We start from the raw sequence: 14,551 nt of genomic DNA on the forward strand, positions 1-14,551 counted from the left end.
TTGAACAAAGTACCTGTAATACAGATTAACGGATTTACCTGGTCATGTAGGTTCGAATTAGTGTATGTCAGTAAACCACCTACTTGGCAGGAATTGACTGCAGTACACCTGCTCCCCCTGGTGGCAGTAATGATCTGAATCCCTGGATTTAACCTGTGTGCTCAGTGTACAGACAGCCTATGTGTGTGATGGGTGAGACCACCATGGATGCAACTACTGCTTCTTTGATTTACTAAGCTTCACAGGGCTTACAGAGATTTTTTTTTCTAATGCTGTCATAAAATTAGAATGCTACATCTTTGACACTGAAGAGCAGTGAAAATGTCACTAACAAGTAAAAAAAACCCACATAATATATACAGAATATTGCATATTACTTACCATAAAATCAGATGAAGATTTTGAGTTGTGATGCAGCAGGTTGTGTTCATGTTCATACTTGACAGCCTGACTGCATACTTTCAGTTGTATGTCCTCTCACCTCACTCAGGCCACCTGAGCCCTCCTCGCCCAGTCAATCAACCATATTAACCCCCACCCACCCCCTTTCCGTACTTACACACTCATGCACCTTCTGTTCTGACCTCTCCTAGTGCTGAGAGGCCTCTTAACCGGCTGTAGCTCATCAGGGTGGTGGGCATCGCCACTTTCGGTCTCACTGGCTGCCTCAGCTAGGCCCAGTTGCCAGTGGCCAGAGGCCAGACGCCCTGGCCCAGTCAGGCTGGTCCACCATCAGTCTCTCTGCCACAGCTTCAGAGTTGCGGGATTGATGCTGTAGCAATCCCCCACCCTCACCCTTACCCTGCACATTGCATGACTGCACACATTAGAGGAATTAGGCGCTTGATGCTTCCCCGGCTGGGTTCCCTGAAGAACAAGAGCAGCTGCGTGGGGTTAAGCCACTGCTCTGTCGCTCTTTGTCTTTCCATCGCTATCTGTTTCTGTCCCTTGCTTTCCCTTGTCGAGCGGCTGTATGTCTCACCACCTCTGGGCCTGTGTGCTGCACTAGTGGGAGCCAGGGTCCTCAACAAGTCAGAGCGACTGGATTCTAACAGCTGGAGTGCACTAACTCTCAGTGGACACACACTCGCAGATACACATAAACAGAATGTAGAAAATAATGATCAAGTCAAGCAAATACCCTATTTTCTTTCGATCAGTATTATACGTTTTCTGGCCATTAAAAACAGTTTTATGTTTCAGTAATAAACTTTTCTCATGGTACAATCCATGGTATCATTTGCAACAGAGAGCACAAGCTCTTCCTGGAACATAATCTGAATAAGCTTTAATTACATACAAGTACATTATATACCCAAGGAATTTGCAGATTCTGTGAGTGAAATGTGCTTTAAGAGGGCCTATATAGTTTGGGTTACTCAGCTATACTCAGGCACAGAAACTGTGCAAATGTAGACATTTCCAGTTTCTGTCTCCATCAGACTGCTCCTAACTGTATTTTATATGTCTGCATATTTGTAGAGCTGTCCTTTAGTGGACATTGGTGGGAAACGGTTGCTGAGCTGGACAGTCTCTACCTACCCTTTTGCATCTTTAAATTACCTGTCACCTTTCCTGCCACCCAATTGTCCCACACCGGTCGGCCAAATGGGTATAGAGGCGGGCAGCCATTGTTGCAGCAAAATAGGCGGTTGTTGTCTGTTGAGGAGCTTGTGAAATTGCATTTCAGTATGAAGGCCATGTTTTCAGAAGAAGCTGCTGTTGTACTGTTTTTCCTATAGACCCCACCACAAAAGATCCCCAGCAAGGTTTTTTTTTTTCCCAGAATCTATATTAATTTTGCACAACAACAGCTCAGGGTAGAAAGAAAGTCGATTAACTGTGCTCTATCACCATCAAGGCCTTCAGCTCAAGTACCAGAGTCCCACTAAAAAGCGGATTGACCTCAGGGAGCTAGACTCCAGTTTGTAACAGCTGGGGAGTCTTTGTGGAGCAAATTAAAATATTGGTTCTGAATAGGCATCTGAGCTTGGTTCTTATTGGAATCTGTCAATTCTTTCTTGTTTTATGGTTGGTGATTGTTATCAATTGTTATATCACCATATCATTATATTTCTCTAGTGTGCGCTTTCGTTTTTAATTTAGCAACTTAAAGAATGAGTTATCAAATTATTAACTTGTTGCTATACAGGTCTGTTTTAAAATATTACACTCTGTGTCTTTAGTACATTCAGACATAGATTATAGAAACATTATGATAATTATAATTTCACAGATTTCTGACATTGTATTGGTTGGGCTAAACATTTTAAAACAGAGGCTGTACCGACAAAACAAAGGGTCTTACCCCGAAGTCCTGTAACATGATATTTTTAATCTTCTGCTCACAAGTTAGTAACTTATATCAGTGACCTTGTTTCATGTCTTGTCTTTAGATAGTACTGTAAAATCACTGTATTTTTATACTATTACTACAATCATCCAATCATATATAAATTAGTAATTTAGACAGAAAAATTAAGATTGTGGGATGACCATAGTATAAGTTAGGGGTGCTGATAATTATCGGCCCGATAACAGGAAATTATTACGTCATTCCGATAGCCCCGATAACATATCTAATTTTGTCAGCACGGCAGTGCCCCGCTCCCACTATGACACCTGAATGGCCTGCAGTGAATGCTGCGTTCAAGTGACGTTGGCATTATCAGAAAAACTCTTTCTGACTGGGAAAATTCAAGCATACCACCTCATGTCGGAAAAGAACTCGTTAACTCGGTCATTATTTTGGTAGTTGCTGACTTGAATTGATATCCACAGTATTTTTCCACATGTTACACATAAACAATAGAAACATGAACTTAAAAAGGCCGAAAGAACGACTAGCAAACGTGGGAACAGGGAATTTCCGTCAAACCGTGAATGCAGCACAGCGTGCTTACGTTTGAAAACAGACAAACATGGCGTCGATTGTGTGGACTTTTTCAAAGTTTCTGAAGAAGACAGGTCGCTTGTTATTTGTAACAAATGTTCCAAGCAAGTTCCACGAGGAGGTAAAAGTAGCACAAGCTTCACTACGTCAATCCTGATAAGTCACCTGAAACATAGCCATCGCTTCGACGGAGTCTCTCTCTCTAGATAAAACAACTGAACCTCATTTACTTTAGTGAAAAGGTATTCATTTGAATGGAACCATAAGCCAAAATCATTTAAACTTAATTTGTTGTTACTATGGAATTCACTTTTTCAGTTTGTTTACACAGACAAGTCTCATCTACATTTTATTTATTGTTATTGAGGAATGCACTTTTTCAGATTGTGTTTACATAGAAATGTTTGAATCTAACTTGTGTCAGTGCATCAATTTTCTATATATATTTATTTTTTTTAACTTCTGGAATGCACTTTTTCAGTTTGTAATCCCGCTGCATGTATTTGCATCAGTTCAAGGGGCCTTTATTTTTTTTTTGAGAGGCTTGCCAATAGTTTTTCATTGGAAAAAATAAATATCTCCATTTAAAGAGTCAAAAGTGTTTTTGGGTTTGTTCATTGTATTAATGTCATGATCTTAGGTCATGATCACATATATGTATATGTGTGTGTGTTATTGGTTATAGGTATTGGCCTTTAGAAGCTGAAAGTTATTGGTTATGGGAATTGGTTTTTAAAAAAAGTTATCGTGCATCCCTAGTATTTGTGTAACAATAAGTTGATTTTACAGTATTTGATTGACGTAAGAGTAACATTACAGTTGATTTGATTGAAAAATCATTGTGTAAAAATATAAAGAATCTATTAGGAATAATATATACTATGACCAGCATTTGTTTATATTTTTATTTGTTTATATTTTATACTTTCATTATCTAAAGAGAAGACAAGAATTAAGGAGAGAGATTTAACCATATCATCTCAATGGACGTTAGGGCTCCATAGGGTTTTCCCCATATTTCAAATATATTTGAGGGATATAGATAATAAAACAATAAAGCTGCATTTGTTAGTTTGTTAGAGCTTATTAAAAATATTAAATATATGGCTTTACAAGGGGATTATTGTTTAAAGATTCATTACATTTTTTTATGTTATGATTATAGCTCTACATTCCAGATACAGATCCACATACAAGCAAGAATTTTGTCTCCAATCTAGTCCTGGTTATATGGCGTTGCAAAGAACCGTTAGAAATACCCAACACTTGAAATCATCAAAGTCCGTTGTCACAGCATTGAGCACATCTGTTGTGGAATTGTTCTTTTCTTCAGAAGTTGCCTCATTCCCAAAGCACAAACACAATGACATATCTTCATAGACAGTGACAACAATGAAGTGCACAGTCAAAGTTGCAAAGATTTGGGAAGGGTGCATTATTCCTAAATTCCATCTGTGTCTTTCACTCTCTCAAACACACATACGCATACACGCATACACACGCACATGCACATGCACATACTGTACACACGCACATGCACATGCACATACTGTACATCCATACCTAACTGCATACCTCCATTCTCAACTTCACACACAACTACTAGAGTCACAGCAACACATGAAAGTTGCATTACCTGGCTGGTGTTGTTGGGGGAAAAAAATTAATTGCGGATTTGTCTTTTCAGCTGAACTTATAAAATGGAAAAGGTGTCTGTCTGCAGTAAAGCTTATTAAAATAAATAAACAAGGTGTTTTTTATTTTTAAATGACTGTGAAAGTTTCAGTTTTTAAACCAAACATGAAATTAGTATTTTTTGAAGCCTGAGCCCAGTGTGCTGAATTGAGTGCTGTCATGGTAGGAAAGTTGTCATATGCTTATATCCGGGATATTTACATTCTGTTTGTCTGCATTGGCAATTACATTTACACGTTAGAACTTGTGTCTAACAGAAAGTCATTTAAGAAACAGTTATTTGTCCAGTTTGTTCCTGTGTTCAATTTCCCGGGTTTGATGTCTCCATTGAATTCTCCTCTTGAGACACCTTGGCAAAAACTTGAAATGGACGATACAATCTTGTATGATCACTGCACCCATATTCACCTGGTTTCCTGCCTCTGGTTGTTGATTTTGGAAACCGTCACTGTCAGTTCAACTCAGCCGAGGCAGTAGCCAGTAAGATGCTTGTCCCCTGGTGGTGCTTTCATGGAGGTAATCAAGGGTGATTCTGTCTTTATTCCCACCACCGCACATGAAAGTAGGCCAGATAGTGGGTAGGAAAAGCTGTGTATATGTATCTCTCTCTCTCTGTGTGTGTGTGTGTGTGTGTGTGTGTGTGTGTGTGTGTGTCTGTGTGTCTGTGTGTCTGTAAGTAACATGGCACTGGGTTCTCTTGGCCTCAGATGGCAAGGAAACAGGCTTTTCATGCCCTGCAGTCACAACAAATTAGTGAATTAATAAGACATTTGGTGTTGCCTGGCCTTCCTCTTGACTGCTTGCTCTGCATGAAGGGAGCTGGCCTTGGCCCTCCACACTGCTGCACTGTAAGAGAACATGGAGGCATTAAGAGCCCACTGGCCATACGATTTGATGATCTCTCAGCTCAACTGCGAACCACATTAGGAAGGCTATGAAAAAGCCAGTCGAAAAAAGCCTTTTTATGGAAAATGTACTTTTACAAGCTCTTGGTTTTGGCTTAATTATATAAACCAAGTGGATGTGAGACAAAAAATGTCATTGTGTTGGATCTGGTGCAGTTGTAAATTGAAGAGAGCAGCACATATTAGTGTGAAAAGAATATGTTTTGTTTATGGCATTGTTTCATGAGCTTGAATTTTCTTCCATTATGTCTTGTGTTGGCCTTCAGCTCAACAAAACATCGAAACAGAACATTATACATTTTAAAAGATTTCACCTGAGCTTGTGTTTTTTTTTTTTCTTGAGCAAGTGCTATGCTCTGTAAAAGTAAGCAAGTCCCATGTTTCTTTGTGTATCTCTTGTGTGAAAAAGAGCAGGGAGTGCAGGAGGTGTTGGTGTACATGCGTGCATGTGGACGATCCTGAGCACCGTGATGCTTTCCTCTACCCTGGGGAAAGGCTCCACAGTGTCACTGCTGCCCATACTCGGTGGCTGAGCAAGGAGGGCCAGGTGGTGGTGCCGAGTGCAGGACAGTCAAGCGTGGACGCAGCGCATGCTGACATTTGCCTTCGCTGACTGCTGCAGGGAGAGGAAAAATCTGCTTTTCCATATGCTTGTGCTCGTTGCAACCCTTCCCTCCACCCACTGCCCCTCCCTCCCTCTTCTGTCCCCCTCTCCCCAGTCTCAACCAGATGGCTCCCTGAACATTGTTTACCTTGGGTGACGGTCCCAGATGCAGAGTGTGTCCATCGGCATCCCCATTCCGCCCAGTTAGTTTCCTCATTCCTCTGCTCCCTCTTAGCTGAAGTGCCAGTTGCGGCTCTTACACTCAAGTTGCATTAAGTCTGTTGATTTTGTGTCTCCGCTCACAAACACCACAGCAAGTAGACACACTCATTTACACACACTTTCTCCCTCTTAATTACTTCATCTTTTGCTAAGTTGTTCACACTAGTGTAAACGCATCTCTTCACACCTTCTCAGTCTCACACAAAATCCCAAAATACACAGTTTGTTTTCCTGATCAGGGCTGCAGTTTTTCCCATCTCTATGCATTGTGCGTGTTGACATATGGGAGCTCCCTTATGGCTGCATATTGAAGATAGAAATAGGCCTCCAGATGTTGCCAGCACAGAGGGCCAGATGCATTTAGCACCACTGGGTGGAGTGCCACTAAAGCATGTTGTCCCGACAAGCTGAACCTCACCCCTTTTTAGTCCCCAAGACGAGCCTAAAAATTCTCTCTTCATTTCTCCTCTGTGTTGAACATTATTCAGTTAAACCAATGTAAATTTAAGGCTACACACTTGATGTAGCCAAGAAAAACTTGATAATCCAGCAGACCTGAAAGAGACTTTGTGCTGTTTGTGTTTGTGTTCAAGTAACTGTGTTTTTTATTCTCAAATCTGTTTAACAGAAAAGTTGCCCTTTTACCCCCAATCCTTTGAGTGGAATTTGATTGAGTATAAAATGCAAATTGCCAGGCCACGAGTAAAAAGCCCACGGTTCACATTCCAACGAGTTTGATCAAGGCACAGCCGCTAATGTCCTTGGCCTTGAGGAGGAAAAACTTGCTGGGTAGCGGCCAGCAGTGGGCTTACCATCGCTGTAGGTTGAATAGCTTTTTCAATAAAAGTGTTGTGCAAAAGGAGTGGTTCTATGAATTGAATATGTGCTAAGGCAAGGCCATGGTGTGTTGAGGAGAAGAACGGTGAGTGTAAAGGTGCAGGTTGTTATGATGATTATCATGGTTTACGGTTCAATTGAATTTCCTTAGTATGGATATAAGCGGGTTCAGGCCAGTGACCTTGCTGCTAGCCTGCTCTCTTGACTGGCTTATATGGGTGAAGTGCTCATGGACCAAACTCTTTTTGTGTGTACCAGTGTTTGGTTGATTTCTCTACAGCCTATAGGCCTTAAGGGACTGCCATCAGTCCCTGTAAAAACAGGCCATTTTGCATGGGTATTCTGTGTTTCCCACAGGATTTTCTATGGCCATACGCTCCCCTGGAAGACGATTTTGTACATTTTAAAGTTAAGTGCAAAATGCATAGGCTAGATCTATGAAGGACTTCATGCTTTTGTTAAACAGTTTTGTGCTCATAAACACATTGGTTGTATTGATATACAGTAAATGATGGATATGGAAAAAGCCCACCAGATTTCCTTTTATACATTTTCAAATATAAAACTATATTTATACTAAGGCTTGGCTGAATACTGGATGGTTATTATTTACTGAGGTATGTGCATCCATATTGGCCAGTATGCCCACTTAATTAACATTTTAAATTCAATATTTAATCACTAATCAATGTCAGTCCATTGTTTTCTGTCTTGCATTAGTGCAGAGTTGTAACTAAACCTTGACTGAGAGAATAGATAAGCATTTTTTCTTGTTTTAAAATTATGTGCACCCATATATTGACTGGTACACACAGGTTGCTGCTGGAAAAAACAACGTTGGAGATCTTTTATGTTATTAAGATTAGTGTAAAAGTCTTTTGGGTTCATTGTGGGACATATTAGACTGTGGTGGTCCAAAGAAAGCTAACTGAATTCATTAAGAAAATGATTGCACTATTTCAATCATTGTAATTGTACAGCTACAACATTCTTATCAGGATGAAATACTTTTCTTCCTGTTAGGTATCTATCTGGTTGCAATGGAGCAGCTACTGGTATGCAAACTCTTCTTGTAGGTGTGTTCAAGGATCCTCCACCATCTGAGATTTTAAAGGGAACATTTTATTTTTATTTGCCATGTACTTGTTGCTGTGTAGTTACACATTGTGGTGCATTCCATGTATTACTACACTGAGCTTTTCATTTATTATGGAGCCCATGTTATCCTGTATGAAGCTTAATGCCTGGAATGTTCTGGATCTTTCAAACGTCTCAAATATCACATTGAGTGAACACCTCTCTGCCTCAATTTGCACCTTCTAGAGCAACCTATCCTGCATTCATGGCTTCACTCATCCCCCTCTCTTAAATTCAAATTCAAGCACCACCTCCGTATTTTTATGTTTTGAATGTAGTGTATTCCCACATGGACATTTTTCATTTTCTTCATCATTTTTCATAATTTTCCATAGAAAGCACTATTAAGTTTATTATTTGTGCATTTATTAATTATTCTTCTTTAATTGGGAGACTTGGGAGTAGTGCAATAGTCTTTGAATTAATGTTGCCTTTGTGAGACCTTTCAATGACCCAAGATTTGTCAAGCCTATAAGAGAAACATGTGGAAGTGTGAAGTAGTGTTTTAGCTGATTCCATTAAATTGCATATTTTGTCCTACATTGTATATTATAGGTGGTTGTTTTCCTAACTTAATTGTACTTCTGTCTTAGTTTGTGAATTTGGATACTGTTACAGTATGGAAGACAATTCAGGAGTCTCTACCATCAGATACTCTGTATTATATGGCTCTACTCTGCTTCAGTGGCAAAAAGCTTAATGACTGCATACATAACTTGTTGCACATAAACCACTGCTCAGAGCTAATGCTAACATTCTGTCTCTACTGACCACTATGACAATGCAAAGCAAAGGAAACTGTAAAGTATTTATTATCTGTTTTTATAGTGAGAGTGTAGCAGCAAAGGGTTGCTTATTGCTAGTTTGACCTAAAGCTGTGGCTTTAATCTCCTTTTCATTTGGCTGACAGGTAATGCTTTTGGCTGAACACACATCATTCCCTTTAATTCAACACATTGTATCTTGTACTATAATGTCAATTTTTAAGATTCCTTATCAGGTAGTCAATCAGTAGCTACTAGCACGTGCAAGTAACACGTTATTGGTATTGGGTCATCATGGTGTTGGCTTTGTTGTGCTGACACGTCATCAGTTTGCACAGCTACACTACCTACGCTACTCTGTCCCCAGCAGACTATCTGTATGCCACTGTTAGATTCTGACCATCTGTGTCTGAGTTTCTGTTTAAGGTTAGCTTTCATTGGTGATCAGGAGTAACAGCTGGCTCTGGAGAGCCATCTCTCCAACCCCAGCCCCCACCCCTCCCTCACTAACCAGCGGAAACTTCTACAGCTGTCATCTGCTTTCCCAAATGACCCAGCTTTCCTTCCAGCTGCCATCCCAGCACCCTGCTCCCAGCCCTAGTCTCGCTTCAAGGCTAAGCTCGATTTTTTTTCTATATCCTGCCGGAATCCCAATTTAAGGGAAGCCGAAATTTTCCAGCTGCAAGGCTGACATCCACCCTGAGTCACAACCAAGTTGCAACCCTGTCACCGCCTCAGCACTATCTTTTAGGCTTCACTGCCAAGTCTTGGCACCAAACAAAGTGAAACCCATATTAGGGTTTAGGAACTGAATCGTTTGTCAATTTCAAAGAGCACCCGCACACCATATCCCCATCCCCAAATCTCTTGAATAATTTTACATGTATGCATCATTTTTGATGAAGTTTCTGCTACTGTGCATCACTGACCTGTTTTGTTTTTCTGTGTTCCAGGAGCTTCACCCAAGGTCATCAAATTTCAAGAGGAACCATCAGATTATACAGACCCACCCAAAGGAAAGAGTCCAGCCATTAACAGCACGTTGGTTCCTGTTAAAGGCATAAATAACCTTGGTAACACTTGTTTCTTCAACGCTGTTATGCAGGTTGGTATAATTATGAGTCAGTTTTAACAAATATTTTCTGTGCATGTGTCTCTGTACTCTTAGGGGAAACAAACAAGCATTGAGAAAATGGTGACAAGAACAAAAGCCCTACCTATTGCTAATTTTTCATTCATTATGAAGTATCATGCCGTAATAGTATACTATGTAGGCAGAATAAATATCAATAATAACACAAGTAGGTATGCTCAAATGTATCTGTCATTATAAATCTGAAGGATGAACACATTAATGCAAAGTGGATTTCTCACTACAGATAACTTGCCTGCTAGTCAATGCTTTATCTCAAGAGACCTTGTAATAGAATGGAAATCCCTCTAACTCATTTGGCTAACAGGACAATATGACTATTTATGCCTTCCCAATGTGTAAGCACTTAAGTACTGCTTGTTGCCTACAAGAATCTTGCCTATAGTAAACCAGATTATGGACTTAACGTTAAAATAGCTGTGAGTATAAACAGGCTAGGCCTTGAGGTCATTTAGAAGTATTTTTATATGCTGCAGTAAATGCAGTGTCGGCTTTGACTTGGACTTGTTCACCTGCCTAAACGCGAGTGGTACTCAGTTGGTGCAAAGCATACTCACCATACAACACAGCTATAGAGCCTCCACAGTCTTTCTCTGGTCGTGTCATGATGACTGCAAACTGACAAGGCTCCTCAACAATGAAGCTGTTTTGGGCGCCTGGTTAGCTCAGTCGGTAGAGCTGGCGGCCCATGTACGGAATTGCTGCGGCGGCCCGGGTTCGAATCCGACCTGCTGCTCTTTGCTGCTTGTCATCCGCTCTCTCTCTACCCACTGTCGATCTTTAGCTGTCCTATCCAATAAAGCCATGAAAAGGCCAAAAAAATAACTTTAAAAAAAACAATGAAGCTGTTTTTTTCCGCCATTTTGTTAATCACCCCCAGGGCCTTCCTCTTTGATTGAAATTTGAGTGAGCACGCTTTACATGCTTTTCCCTCCCTCTCCCTTTCTGTTTGTATTGTCTCCTTGAAAATTGCAATCTTTCTGGTGAAAACACATAATTGTCAGAGGATGAGCTGTGTCTGTGTTCACAGTGCCAGCTCTATTGTGTGTTTTCCATAGCAACTGTCTTCATTGCCAGGATGTGACAAAACAAATATCTCTTGAAAGGGAAGGAAAAGATGTTTCTCTAACATGAAGGGACAATGACTGCTTCAGGCTATCTCTCCACCAAGGATCTTGTACACATTTCAAACTCACAGATCATAGATAGATTTGAAAGCATTTTTCAGAATAATGAACTCACCACAAGTTTCCTAAATCCCACTAAAATGGAGATAACATTTCACAAGGGTATTTTAATTGACCACATTGAATTGCCACAAGCTAAGTGTGGATACAGTTTCATATCTTTGAAGGATTATAACTTTTTTGTTGTTGTCTTTTCATTTGACAAATAGTAAAAGCAGTGCATATGACAAGTTTGATGATCCACTGGTTTTGTGAATAGTATTCAGCTACTTAACATTGGTGGATCTTGTCTCATACCTGAACAATACTTTTACCCAATGCCATTTAATGCATTAATGGATTTAAATGTTTAATGTGACGGTCTGAGAAGAAGAATTCTGTTGTCCCCACAGAACCTGTCTCAGACACACATGCTAATCGACCTCATTCAGGAAGTGAAGGAGAAAGGTTACAAACTTAGGATCTGCCCTCCTGTCGAGACCAATCTGGTACAGTATGCTGTCCATCTCTTCTACTCTTTTAAAGTGTAACACTTCTCCGAACTAAACAGTCGATTGAACAAATACATATTACTGATGCTGTATCTGTCTGACCATTGTTCCCTGTTGTGTGTGTTGATCAGAATTAGATCATTTGACTGAAAATAAATAAAAATAATTTTATAATTGATTGTATATAAAGCTCATTCTTTGGTGTTTTTGGCAACTTACAATCTTATTCTAAAGCCACAACATGTTTTAGGAATTCAATTTGAGAAAAATAAAATGAGAATAAACTTTTTTTTTATTGTACTTTGTAAATAGCATACTAATTTCTGTTAGTAAATAAACAATTTAAGTCTGACTTGTCCAAAACTGTTGGACAACAAATGGGATGCGTATTGGCACACAAAGTTATCGCTCGATCCTGTTTTGTTAATGTGTTTTGAAATTTGGAAATGGATGTTTTTTTGTTTGGTCTCGTCATATTTCAGAGTCCATTGACAGTAACGCTGCCCAGTCCAGAGCCCCTGACTTCGGCCATGTTCCTCTTCCTCCAGAGCATGAAAGAACCAGGAAAAGGGCCGCTCAATCCCAAGATCCTCTTCAACCAGCTCTGCCAGAAGTAAGACGCTATTCATCACATCAGTCACCAGAAAAATCACCCACAATGATACACTAGTTTCAAACTCTGTCTACAGAAATGTTATCTCAGGGTCAGTAAAGTCATCAATAGGGTATTATAGTTAACTAAAACTGAAAACTAAAAACTAGGTGAGAAAAAAACATTTTAGTTAACTGAAACAACATTGTGTAAATAATATACAGGAAATGTCTAGCTGAAACTAAACTGAATTGAAAACAAAAATGAAATAAAAATTAATGAAAAATACAAAGCTATAATTACTTACTCCATCATCAGAGCAGTAGTAAACTTTAACCAGCCAGACCCAGGTTACACCCGGTCTCAGCTAAACGCCTTTCTACGCTCAACATACTCAAAGACACTGTACTGTATTAAATGTGTAGCAGCTAGCTATTTGTAGCTCTTTCTGCTACTTGCCACACTGCTGTGCCACTTGTGTCATATTTGATCCAGAGCAATGTCTAACAGGCTGTATGACAGGCAGAAACAGCCCTACATTTGTGAACTGAACGGTTGTTTTGTTCTCTTTTATGAACAGTGTGAATGTTTGGTTGGCTGGGCTCTTGTTTGAGCATGGTACACTGCTGGTTGGGTCCACCCCATGTTCGTCTGTGTGTCTGTGTCTCTGTGTGTATGTTGCACTGTTTAGTAGTGCAGGTGGGTGACCAGGGTATTTGACATTGGATGACTGGGTATGTCTCTGGTGTGGCTTTGACAGTTATTCTGGTACCTAGCTTTCATCAGAAAGGCCTCTGTGTGTGTTTGTGTGTAGAAGTGTGTGTATGTGGGCTGCCACCTCACCTGGTACCACCTCAGCCTGCAACACACATGCAGGCAATTGTGCATTCAGACAGCAAGCATTCCACACACCTTTATGCATTCATAAGTAGGGCCAATCTATTCCACTGACATGCATTTGAATGGAGAGATATGACTTTAAGCCTCAGTACCCATTAACCAAATGGTACACTTATACCACAAGTGAACTTTAGTTAAGGCCAGTATGTAATTGTTTGTACATCCATACAGTAAATGCAAATATACAGCCCTCATATATCCTCAAAGGGAAGAAAAGGACCAAAACATGGTCTTACAAAATTCTTTGAAATTTCTTATTAAAAATATAGTGGCATAGACTGTCAGAGGAATCAATCAGCAATAATAATAATAATAAAGAAAAACAGTGAAATAACCCAGTAAATCCCACACGTTATCCTCACCTAATTTTATTGACTTTAATCTTTACATGATCTTCACAGGGGCTGGTATATCCAGGTCCAGGCATATATGTGGGTGATGAAATTCTCTGAGCATCTTTTGCCAAGAATTCAAAAGTGTTGGCTTTGTTCTGTGTGACCTTGTTAATTTCTTGAAAAGAGTAGTGGTACTGAGTGAGCTGCAACATGAAAAGATGCCAGCAGGTAACAAATTCAACAAAGTTGTTGCACAGATCAAAAGCTTTGACTGTGAAAGGACTAAGATATCAAGATTGACGGTGTGTGGGATTTCTTTGTTCTCTAGACTTTGGACTTTTTGTCTAACAAAACAAGCAATTTGAAGACATCATCTTGGGCTCTAGAAACTTGTGATGGGCATTTTTCACTATTTTGTGACATTTTATAGACTAAACTAATCGGTTAATTGAAGAAAATCATCAGATTAGATCATCAAAAAGGAATTACTAGTTGCAGCACCATGTAGGTATGATATTTATGAATCAATCTGGAGACCACGCCCAAAGGTCTAGTGATACCTTGTAATCTTGCTTGTTTTAACAATTTAAGGAAATTCTTATTAGCTAGCTTTTTCATACGACTAGACCTTAATATTCAGGGTTCTGGCTAGGGCTGGGCGATATGGCTTAAAAATAAAATCTCACACCAAACCCGATTTTTTTGTAGACTGTTTTTTAGCGGGTGTTTGTGGGCTGCGGTCCTGTATATCTCGCAGAGAGCAAAATTTCTCCCACTCGGCTGCATGCCTCTGCTTGAGGTGCTGGAATAAATTGGTCATACTGCTACCTTTGGTT

General features: G+C 39.9%; 1 protein-coding gene across 1 annotated transcript in view; it reads left to right on the top strand.

The window, feature by feature from the left end:
* Window positions 1–14,551, top strand: part of usp45 (ubiquitin specific peptidase 45) — a 33,699-nt gene that overhangs the window by 4,241 nt on the left and 14,907 nt on the right. Inside the window, exons 6-8 of the mRNA XM_051406510.1 lie at window positions 10,011–10,162; window positions 11,790–11,885; window positions 12,371–12,501. Of these exons, the coding sequence (XP_051262470.1) occupies window positions 10,011–10,162; window positions 11,790–11,885; window positions 12,371–12,501 (379 nt within the window). The remainder of the gene's footprint in view (window positions 1–10,010; window positions 10,163–11,789; window positions 11,886–12,370; window positions 12,502–14,551) is intronic.

The sequence above is a fragment of the Dicentrarchus labrax genome, unplaced genomic scaffold (assembly GCF_905237075.1).
Source record: "Dicentrarchus labrax unplaced genomic scaffold, dlabrax2021, whole genome shotgun sequence".
NCBI classification, from domain to species: domain Eukaryota; kingdom Metazoa; phylum Chordata; class Actinopteri; family Moronidae; genus Dicentrarchus; species Dicentrarchus labrax.